The following is a 10,967-nucleotide window of genomic DNA, read 5'->3' as shown; positions in this document are numbered from 1 at the left end:
ACACTGTGCCCACCACAGCTGGGAATCCTAAAGGGCAGGTGGAACAGAGTTTGGGAGATCAGTGAGATAAAATAGAGGGGAGAGGATGCTCATTTTGGGGGATGAGCACTTATAAGAATATATAGAGGCAGAGCACTATGAAAAGGTGTTTGATCATTCAGTTACTGACCAATGTGTAGACAGCGCCTCTGTAAAACTTCACATGTGTATGTTTGTGTGTGAGTGGTGTCTGGGGTGTCTGCAGTCTAGTTTTTTCTTTATATTAGGAGGGGTATTCTTCAGGTTGGTAACAGCTTTGAAGATGAGGATTCCATCTGAGAAGCTCCACCCTCCCACTCCCACCTTTGGTCATCCTCTCCACCTCTAAATCTCATTTGATGAGACTCTGCTTATGGGGGTTAAAAAGTCTGCCCAAGTTTTCATGCTAGTTAGTAAGAAAACGAGAATTCAAATCCAGAACTCTGGGTCTAAAACCCTGTCTTTTTCATGATTTCAAGCTCTTTTTCAAGATAAGAAAAGTGAATATTTTCAAAAAGATAGGAGCAACTCAGTTTACTGTTAGTAAGCATTTTCCCCTAAATTTGAAAGTAACAGTAGCTTATTTGCAAAATATTTAGAAAATACTGAAATGTTTAAAGAAAAAGTAAAAAAAAATTATTCTGGTGATAACTACAGATAATATTGACTAAATTCCTATCAGTCTTTTTTCCTTGCAGTTATATAGTATCAACAAATTCAGAACAATACCATAAGTAGTTTTGTATTTTGCTTTCTCATTTAGCATTATCTCATGAACATCTCCTCATGTCATGATTTTTACAAACATAATTTTTAATTAGTAAATAATGTTTCATCGTATGGACGGGGCATAATTTGTTTTCTATACTATGTTTTTCCAGCTTTTACAGCGATAAACAAGCCATAGTTAAGATTTCTCACAAATACCTGTCCTCATCTCTATTATTGCTTGAAGATGGGAGGCTGGGGTATGAACATTTTAAGACATTTGATACATAATGCCAAGTTGTTTACCAAAAGGTTTCTACCTACCAACAGCGTGCGAGTGCTTCACGCAGCACCCTCACCAAGACTGAATACTGTCGTTAAAAAGCCCTGTACGTTCTAAGAAGGGGGCATCCATGATTCGATCACACAGGTGGCTGTGCGTCCTGCGGATCGCAGGGGGCCACTGGGGCTGGGAGACTAATTAGGAGATGGTTGCGACGATCCCAGTGGGATGTGATGGGTGCTTGTGGCTAAGCAGTAGGCATGAAGGAAAAGGGAACAAGCGCATGGGACTCGTAGAACGTTCTATGCAAGGGATGGCGGTCGGTGCTGATAAGATCACGCCGCGCTGCGGGGGGTGCAGAACTGGGCGGAGGCCGCGTGTGTGGGGCTCGGCCTCCACGCCGTGCTTGGCACTCACGGGTGAGGTTGGCCGAGGCGCGAGCCCCTCCCACCCCTTTAACGGGGACACTCCCCTTTAAGGCCGGCGCCCGCGCGCGCCCGGCCCCGCCCTTCGGGGGCGCGCGCGGCGGCCGCGGCGCCGGCTCCGCCGGGAGCGCACGTGCCGGCGCCGGGTGGAGGAGAGGGAGGCGGGAGCCGGGCCGCGGGAGGAGGGGAGGTGCCGGGGGCGCGCGCGCGCGCGCTGGGCGCTGCTGGGCTGCGGCGGCGGCGGCGGCGGCGGCGGCGGCGGCGGCGGTTACTATGGCGGAGTCGGTCGGAGCCTCCTCCTTCTTCCCCCTTGTTGTCCTCCTGCTTGCCGGCAGCAGCGGGTCCGGGCCCCGGGGGATCCAGGGTGAGTCCCGGGGCGGGGGCGGGGGCCGGGATGGAGCGGGCCAGGCGAGGGCGAGGCCTCGCGCCGCGGCCCCTGGCTACAGCGCGCCCCCTCCCCACGCGCACAATATGGCCGGGCGGGGGGCGCGGGGGAGTCGCGGTGACCCCCAACCTGGGTCGGCTTACCCCGATCCCCGAGGCGCGGCCACCCCGCCGGGACCGGGCTCACGCCGGGCCCCTGGGGACCCGAGCCCTTTCCCAGGAGGGACTGGATTCGGGGAGTTCTCGAGGGTCGCACTCCCTTCACCCCCATGTTCCATAGAAGGGAGTGCAGGCTTCCTTCCCCGAGGTTTGGAGATCCACGTTTCTGCCGCTCAGCATGTCCAGGGGTGGGGGTCTTCATTCCCTCCCTCCAGATGCTCCAGCGGGGAGTGTGGAGGGGGGGCGCCTTTTCTCCCGCCAAGATTATGGGGCTTCGGCAATGGGGTCTTAGCTTCTCCGAGGTATCCTGACGTTGAGAGCCCTTGCGCACCATAGATAAAAGGGGAAGGGGGTTTTCAACCTTTCCTTCTGCTCCCTCCTGCAGTTGGGGTGCGTCTTCCCCTCCCTCTCCTTCCTCCCTTTCGTTCTGGGAAAGCGAGTCACATTTCCCCCTCGGGCAGTCCCTTGAGTTCAGTGGGGCCAAACCCCCACCTCCAGTCCACATGCCCCGGGGAAGCTCGGTGGAGGAAATGGGACGAACAGGCCCCTATCTGGAGCTTGGCTTTGGAATCTCTCTAACGCTGGGAAACCTAGTTCCAGAACGGTTAACCTGCATCTAGGTGTATTTGCTTTCTCCCTCGCCACTCCCACCCCACCTTAGGGGGTCCATTCTGTTGGTCACTTTGTGGATGCCTTTCAGGTGACATCCTTGAACGTGCCTCCCACCCCCAAGAGTATTTAAAGACCCCACCACCAGACCAGCTCTTGGCCCTTGGTCAGGATTTATTTACCTTCCCACACAGCCCTCTTCCCAGCCCTTCCCCCTACGTCCTCCCCCACCCTTGCACACCCCTCACCTTCCAACTCCCACAGCCTTCTGCTCCCTGGTAGCACCTCCATCCTTCTCACTCCCAAAGTGGTACCTTTCTGTGGGACATTCAGTTGGGTGTCTCGTTTGTGAGGCTTTACGGGCTTGAGGAATGCAGATGAAACCCTAAAATATTTAAGGGAGTCGTCTCAACCCTGTGCTGGCATTGGGGTAGCAGATGAAGGTTATATTTGGCCTTTATATTGGAGTGATTATTGACCCACAGTTGGATACGGGAGAGACCGTCAGGACTGTGTTTGCTCCCGATGTACAAAGCCTGCTGCTCTGACTTCTCGGCAGCCCCTAACCTTCTAGCAGTGGGAGATCAAGTTGTGTTCTGTGGCTCTCTTCTCTCCACCAAAAAATAATGGTTCTCAGGTGGGTTCAGGCTTCTTTTAGAAATGAGACAATCAACCAAAGACATGATCCCACTTTGGCGTCTCACAAACAAGTTCATCCCCTCCAGCCTTGATGTTTGTTTCCAGTGGTGCAGCCTGTGTGGTGGGGTCTTTGTTCACTGGGTAATGCTTCTGCTAAGGCTGTCGTGTGTGTTCCTGGATCTCACTGCTCTGTGGCAGAGGTAACGCGCTGTGGGGTCTGATAGATGTGGTGAAGGTATGTGAACACAGCCTGACATTCGTGGTAAGTTAATGGTTTTCATGAATAATGTATGCTGGGCCTTATTTTGGGGCCATGTTTTTGGAGTGTGTATCATGATGTTATTTCTCTAGAAGGGTAGCAAATAAGGAGATTCAGCCTTCAGGTTTGTCATTTTACATGTGTATGACTAAATCTGTAAATTCCTTCCTTAGGAATTTTTATCCTGTTGCTAATATATCTGAGATTCTTAACAGCCATTTCCCTGTTGGTTTGGTGTAATGTCTGGTGGGATATTTCTTGTTGTCATGAGCTAGTTAAGAATGTTTAATTGATGATCCAACTGGTTCTGAATGGGGCAGGTTCATTTTTTTTTTGTAACCTTCCTGAAATGGATGTTTGTTGGGGTGAGGATGGGTGGGCATAGTAGGGAGTTGGTTTCTTTTTTTGGTTAATTGGAAATTAGGTTGTGTATCCAGCAAACATTCTCGAAGGCCTTCAGACTTGGCCAGACACTACGGTTTTTTCCGGGACACATCTCGTTGCCAATAGTGCATGCTACAGAGACCACTGTTGCAAAAGGCTTAAAGTGAAGCATCAGTTCTGGGAACATAGAGGCTGTGAGATAACTAGAAGTTGATGGCTGTCCTCCCCACGCTTCCTCTGTCGTGCTCCCCTAGGTGGGCCGGGAGGAGCAGCAGGGCCAGGCAACCCTGATGCCTGTGAAGACAGGATGTGAGGACAGGAAGGGATAGGTGTCTGTGTTAAATAGTGAACTAGCAGCGACTTAGTAAAAGGCCAGTGGTACAGAGCGCGAGTTCCACGTTATAAACTGCATCCATTTAATAGGTGGACCACATTCTAAGGCCTACCTTTGGCATTGTCACTTCAACATTTAAAAATGTAAAGCTGAATTAGTAGCAGGAGAACATGACATTCATTTTCTTAAGACAAAAGCTGCAAGGGAGACATTTGAGGTTCTGATGGGAATATTTTGAATTTCTGTGATTAACCCAAAATTTAATCTCAGGCCAAGTCTTATACTTTTGTTGAGTGGACATGAGTTTGAAATACAGCAGAAGTGAACTCTTGTAGAGAAAAAGAGAATCTCCGATGAGTTTTGTTAAGAGCTCCTGGAACAGATGTGATTAACACAATAAAATGGCTACTCTGGTTAAAGGTTAGAGCCAGGTGGGGGGAGGAGGCCGCTCTCCAGCCCCAGAACTTTGCTCCCTGACAGGTTGTCCTTGAGTAAGGCACTTCACCTTTCTGTGACTGCCTCAGTTTTGCCTCCATGAAGTCAGGAACTGGTCTGTGTCTCTCTTATTGGGACATTTGTGAGACTGTCTTACTGACAGCCAGTTGGCTGGGTGGTATTTTTAGACACAGTTTCTGACTTCAGTGAACAGGCAATGTTGGGTTACTTTTTATCTTATGGGGCAGAGAGTAGCTCCTGGGATTGAGAGAAGCAACACATGTCACACTGTGGTTAATTTGTTCTCTGTTGCATTTTTTTGTGGACCCCTTTCAGATTTCCTCAAGTTAATTTCTGTCTCTTGACAAGCCCTCACATCCTAGACCTGGCAGCATACCTGTGCTAATCAAAGACAGTCTGGAGGGAGTGACCTGCTTTAGGCTTTATTGGTTTGGCAACGTTTTCATTCTTACGCAACTCTGGGTATGTTTATGGCACCATGTAAGTGTTACATAAGAACATGGAGGCAGAGAGGTGGCCGGAATGGTGCCTGTGAACACAGGAAGGTTAGACTGAGGACTTCATCTGAAAGGACCTTGGAAATCTGCAGTCAGTAAAAGAAGAAGCTGCACTTGGTTTTCCTCTAAAAACCTTTTGAGATGATTGTGTCTTTCAGGTGGACTGCTGTGTTATAAATAGGTTTATTCGCCACCGGTGAGCTAATTGTAACCTTGCTACCAAAATATGAATCAGGAGACAAGGAGACGAGGAGGCGCGCTGCTTCTTCCAGCGTGGCCTGTTGAAGCTGCTTGTTGCATTTTGGAACAGGAGTTGAATTGCGTTGCAGCCTCAGCCTGTTCTCATAATAACTCAGGAGCACAGGGTGTTGAGGTGGAATGGAATTCTCAGGCCGCGGTGCTTGAAATCGTCTTTATTTTTGAAGGTTAAATTAGAATACTGAAGTGGCTCTTTTGTTTTAATTTTGAAATCCGTATTGTTTACGGTTCAGTCTTTGCTCAGAGCCGCGGTGAACATTAATTCTGGAATCCCGCCTCTTTGTCTCGAGCCCTTGTGCTATTTGTCTGTTACAGCAGGAGTTGATGTAAGAGGGTCTTACCTCATTTTCCTCTGTGTGTTCACGAGAAAATCCTGGAGTCCTCTTGCTCATCAGCCCCCTCCGATGCTGGAAGTGCTGAGGGCCTCTGGAGCCCATCAGTTCCACCTGGCCTGGGAGTGCCCAGACCTTTGAAAGATCCGAGCAGGCAGTCCCCTGCAGGCTGTCACTCTGCAGGGGGCCTCATGGCCCGCTGGAGTCCCCTGTCCCGCCTCCTGGGTTTGCTCTCCTCAGCTTCTCTGCCTCATACATGGTTCAGCCTGCAGCTGGGCCTGGAGGCAGCATCTCTGGTCTCGCCTGTTCTCTCTGCCCTCCAGCTTCTCCGTTGTGGGTAAATACCATTCCTAGCGTAGCTTTCTTCTTCCTCTGTAGTCTTGGTCCACCAGCCTCCCTGGCAGTCTTACCTGCTTGTAGGGCATCTCACACGGTGCCACCTCAGGCAGCTGTGGTGTTCTTTTTGGCTTTTTTCTCTCTGCATTTAGTCTGAAGCCTCATTTGTCTTGCTAAATATTTTGAATTTAACATAATGAAAGTAACTGCCTTTCCCTTTAAAGTATCAATCACTCTAATATTTACACAATTACATATAGGAGGTTTCTTTATTCATTTAGTTGGGTGTGTGCCTGGAATGCTTCTTGGCACGAGGAGGCCGCAGGGAACAAGAGGGACAAAAATCCCTAACTCCTCATGGAACTTATGATTGCAGAGGCTCAGACTGAAAATAAATGAGTAAACACGGTTATCAGTCATGAGTGCTGTGAAGGAAATAAAACAGGATGGTGTGCCGGAGTGCGCCGGGGGCTGCCACGGCACAGCCCTGTCCACGTCATTGTTCGATCTGTAAAATGGGGCTAACGCAGTCAGGTGGCCTTATTTTCGGTAACTGTTCTGTGAAGCCCAGTTGAACACTGGGTTAGCAAATCCTGGACCGCTGCTGCTGCTGGTTGCTGTGCTTTCATCGGCTGGTCAGCACATCACCTTACGTTGTTTGTGTTTCTGTTTAAAGACAAATTATTTAATATATATGGTTGATTCATTAAAGTTGAGCTCAGGGCCAACGGCACTATAATGCCTGCCTGAATGAAGCTTGTTCAGTGTATGGATTTTCTCTAAGGTGTGTCACTGTCTTCTCGAGCCTGGGGACACTAGACAGCGTCTCCACACTGCTCTTGGGGCCACCAGCATAAACCACAGAAAGACAGAAAGCTTGGCACTGAACATACCATGAGAAGAACGCATGTTAACAGTATGAGGGCTGAAACAAGCCAGAGCGTTCTTACTCAACCTCCGTGGGAACGTGTGTGTTGGGTGACTCAAATTTGTCACCCCTCTGTGCTCACCTGTGAGTGACCATGAACACTGAGAGTATTGATTTTGGGGTTACAAATAAATTTTAGCAAGTGGACAGATTCACAAATACGGATCCATGAATAATGAAAATTGACTGTATTTTGTTCAAGCAGTGCGATGATTGTGGCAGAGAGAATCATTCCTGTGGAATTCCCAGGACTCCTAGATGGTTTCACTGTACCAGTGTAATGTATACAGTTATAAGTCCTGTTTCTAGCCTGTGAATAAACAGGTATATATATACATATATTGAGAACTGCTGTGGTGATCTAAAGGTTCCTGTAACACGGGCGCTGTTGTAGGTGCAGAGATACACCAGTAAGCAAAAGGAGACGAAATGCTTACCCTCATGAAGCTCACCTTCTGGCAGGTGAAATAGATAATAAAGAAACAAAGTACGAGCTGATTATGTCCACCACAGTCCTCCCCACTGCTCCCTTCTGCCCATGATTTCCAGCCTTAGGTATACACACACTGGTTCTCAGTTACTCAGACATGAATGAAGGTGGTGCAGTTGACCCTTGAGCAACGCGGTTTGAACTCCATGGGTCCACTTACACATGGGTGGGTTTGTTTTTTGGTTTTTTTTCAGTAAATACTAGAGTGCAGTACTATGCAGTACACGGTTGGCAGAATTCACGAATGCGGAACTGCAGATCTAGTGGGGTGATTGTTGAGTTATCTGTGGGTTTTTGACTCTGTAGCGGTCAGTTCCCCTAACCCCTGAGTTGTTCAAGGGTCAACTGTATTGTGAAGGGTTTAAATCAGTTGACCTTCAGATGGGCACGCTGTCATGGTGGACCTGACCTAATCAAGCTGGCCCTTTGAATGCAGAGCATTTTCTAACTGATTGCAGAAGAGGAAGGCAGTGATGCCCCAGCTAGCTTGGGAGAAAGTAAACATTCAAGTGTGAACTGCCCATGGGAGCCGCGTGACCAGGAATTGCAGGCCAGCTTTAGGAGCGGAGTGGTCCCTGGCCATCAGCGAGTAGGGCAGTTGGGGGGCCCTTATAGTCCTTCATCCACAGGTCATTGAAGTTTGCCGGCAATGAGTGAGATTGAAAGAGGTCCCAGCCCTAGATGAGAAAGCCCCAGCCAATATCAGTCATTCTATGCCTGGACTTCTGACCTACAGAAACTGAAATAGTAAATAGGTATTGTTTTTAAAATGCATGTGGGGTGAGTCAGATGGTTATATTAGGAGAAGGAAAACAGGATTGAGGGATAAGGGCACTCCCCGAGATAGGCTTGAGGCTCCTTGAGACTGGGTCACCCTGCCATCCCGTGGATGGACTTACATGTGGAAAGAAGTCCTGAGACCACATGTGGCTTTCAGCTGCTGCCTGTTACCTTTTCCTAGACATTGTGAGGTTTGGAGGAGAGAGAAGATTGTGGATGCTTTAAATGATTTTGATATGTTGAGGAATTTGTGATTTGAGGGATTTTTATTTTTTAAAAAAGTATTCTTTGTGTTGAGCGCCTCTGTCCCCAGATCGTCATGTATTGTCTTGGTGTACATTTGCACATTACTTTCTACACTTGCAGTAGATAAATTCAGATTCAGTCAGTGTTCTTTCTTAACATCTCCCTAGGCGTTAGGGAGTACTCCTCCAGCTCCTCGAGCTCAGCGTGGAGGGGGATACCGGGGAAAGAATCTGTCTGTCCTCGCCATTAAGAAGTTTGCGTACAGACTGACTTACGCTTGTTAGAGCAACCATAAAACCACCCAGAGCACAGCCCCTTCTCATTCACTAGGGTGACAGCAATAATAAAACCATCAGATTTCCTGAGTGCGTACCATCTACTCAAGGGTAATACTGGGCATTTGTGCTGCATTGCTTACTCTGTACAGCCCTTCTGTGAGCCACTCTCATCCCCATTTTACAGGTGAGAAAACGGGGGCATGGAGGTTAAGCAGCGGGCCTAAAGTCTGACTCCACAGCCCATGCTCAAAATCCTGCACTCTGCTGTGTGCTGTGGTGACTATTAAAGTAGCTTTCCACCCGTCCCCACCTTTCCATCCTGCCGCTGGATTCAGCCATGGAAAGAGCGCCGCCTCTGTCACCTTCATGCAGCCTCCAGGATTGACTCCAGACCTCTTCGCCTGCCATCACGATCCATGCAGTCTGGTCTAGTCTCACTCATTGCCCTTATCTCTGGCTAGAACCCTGGCATTGTCATCCTGTTGCCCATTTACTTGAGACCTCACACGCCTTGTGCTTTTCTTGGTCTTGGCCTTCTCAGCCAAATCCAGCGTCCTCCAAGTGTGGGACCCGCTTTGTCTTCCTCCTGTCCCCCAGCCAGTAACTCCATCCTCTCTGCCTTTCCTTTTGGTCCGTGTTCAGTAACACAGAGGTTCACACTGGCTTAGAGTTTTCTGCTTCTCCCACTCTCCCACCCTCTACGCCCTGAAAGTTGATCCTAGGAACTGTCTTACATTTTCTTTATATGTCTTTGTTCTATCACAGAGCCTTGTGTGTTTTAGGTACTTAATAATTGAATTGAATTCATTCATTTTTTTTCCATCCTCTCAGCAAAATCCTAGGTAAATGATTCCAGTTCTGTCCTGCTGTAATTTCACTGTCTCCTATATATACAGTTTTCATCCTAGTCGCTCAAAAGTGCCAGACATTTGTGCGTTACTGGGAATGTCATAATCTCTACCTCACCTCTTCATCTCTGTTGAATCCACTACCTGCCCATTTTACTTGAGATAAATTTGATCTCCACCTCATTAGGTGTTTTTTGGTGTTTTTGGTGGTTTTTTTTTTTCTTTCAGCTGTGCCACGCGCAGCACGTGGGATTTTAGTTCCCCAGCCAGGGATCAAACCCGTGCCCCCTGCAGTAGAGGCACTGGAAGCGTGGCATCTTGACCACCAGACCACCAGGGAAGTCCTCAACCTCGTTAGTTTTATTCTCCATCCTTGCTGATTTTTTTCCCTTCATTGTCCTAGTTGTCTGAAACAACCATTCCTATCCCTCTTCTCAAAACTGACGTGCACTGTCACCTCTCCACACATCGTAGTGTAGTAAGTAGGTCAGGAAGCAAATACAAAACACCACTGATAAATACTCTCCCCTGCTCTAATGAGCCAGGAGTGTGTCTGTTTAAGTACAACAAAGAAAGAAAACAGAAGGTTGTACATGTCAACATAAACTTGTGGGTAAAGGAGAAATACCAAGTGGCTAGCAGACAGTGAATGTGATGGCTGAGTTTGTACACTTAGGTCCCAGGAACACGGGACATGCTCTGCCATGGTGATGCCTCTCCTTCCAGCTTTACCTTGACATTCCCTTGGGCAGCAGGTGGGCCCTTGCTGGATGCTCAGGCATTTACAGCCAGCCATAAATTAAGTCGCAATGACAGGTCTCCTTAGCATAAACATCAAACGTCTCTTTTGAGTGAGAACAAAGCTTTCATTCTCTAGACCTGAGGCTTAAGGGTGAACTTGTTTAAACAGCTCTCTGGGGTTGGGTTTGTCTCCAAGTAGAATGTCAGAAAGGCAGTTTGTAGAATAGATACAGTGTGGAGCTGGCTTTTCAAACACCTTTCTCTTATGCAAACCCCACTCTGAGACCTTTTCCCAGATTGAAATTAAATACCAAGCTTATCAAATGTCTTATTGTTAAATCTGTGCTTTTTTTTTTTTCCTTTCATACAAATAGCTTCCTTTATTAAGTCAGCTAGAAGTGCTTTTTACCAGTACACTCTTTGGGTACCACCAGCTACACATGTAAAATTGGACTTTAGTATGGCTCTTTGGTACTTGAGAGTTTTTGTTTTATTTTAGTGTATTTTTACAGTCTAATTTTGATGATTGTGAAAACCGAAAATGCACCTCGAATCTCTGTTACCAATAGCACCCA

General features: G+C 48.1%; 1 protein-coding gene across 1 annotated transcript in view; it reads left to right on the top strand.

Moving 5' to 3' along the window:
- Positions 1–1,593: 1,593 nt before the first annotated feature.
- ACVR1B (activin A receptor type 1B) overlaps positions 1,594–10,967 on the top strand; it is a 33,786-nt gene continuing 24,412 nt past the window's right edge. Inside the window, exon 1 of the mRNA XM_086399354.1 lies at positions 1,594–1,798. Coding sequence (XP_086255480.1) covers positions 1,708–1,798 — 91 coding nt within the window. The 5' untranslated portion in view covers positions 1,594–1,707. The remainder of the gene's footprint in view (positions 1,799–10,967) is intronic.

This window comes from Bos grunniens, chromosome 5, assembly GCF_055505025.1.
Source record: "Bos grunniens cultivar Pamir isolate PY7600 chromosome 5, Bosgru_T2T1.0, whole genome shotgun sequence".
NCBI classification, from domain to species: Eukaryota; Metazoa; Chordata; class Mammalia; order Artiodactyla; family Bovidae; genus Bos; species Bos grunniens.
This window is presented reverse-complemented; position numbering and strand designations above follow the sequence as displayed.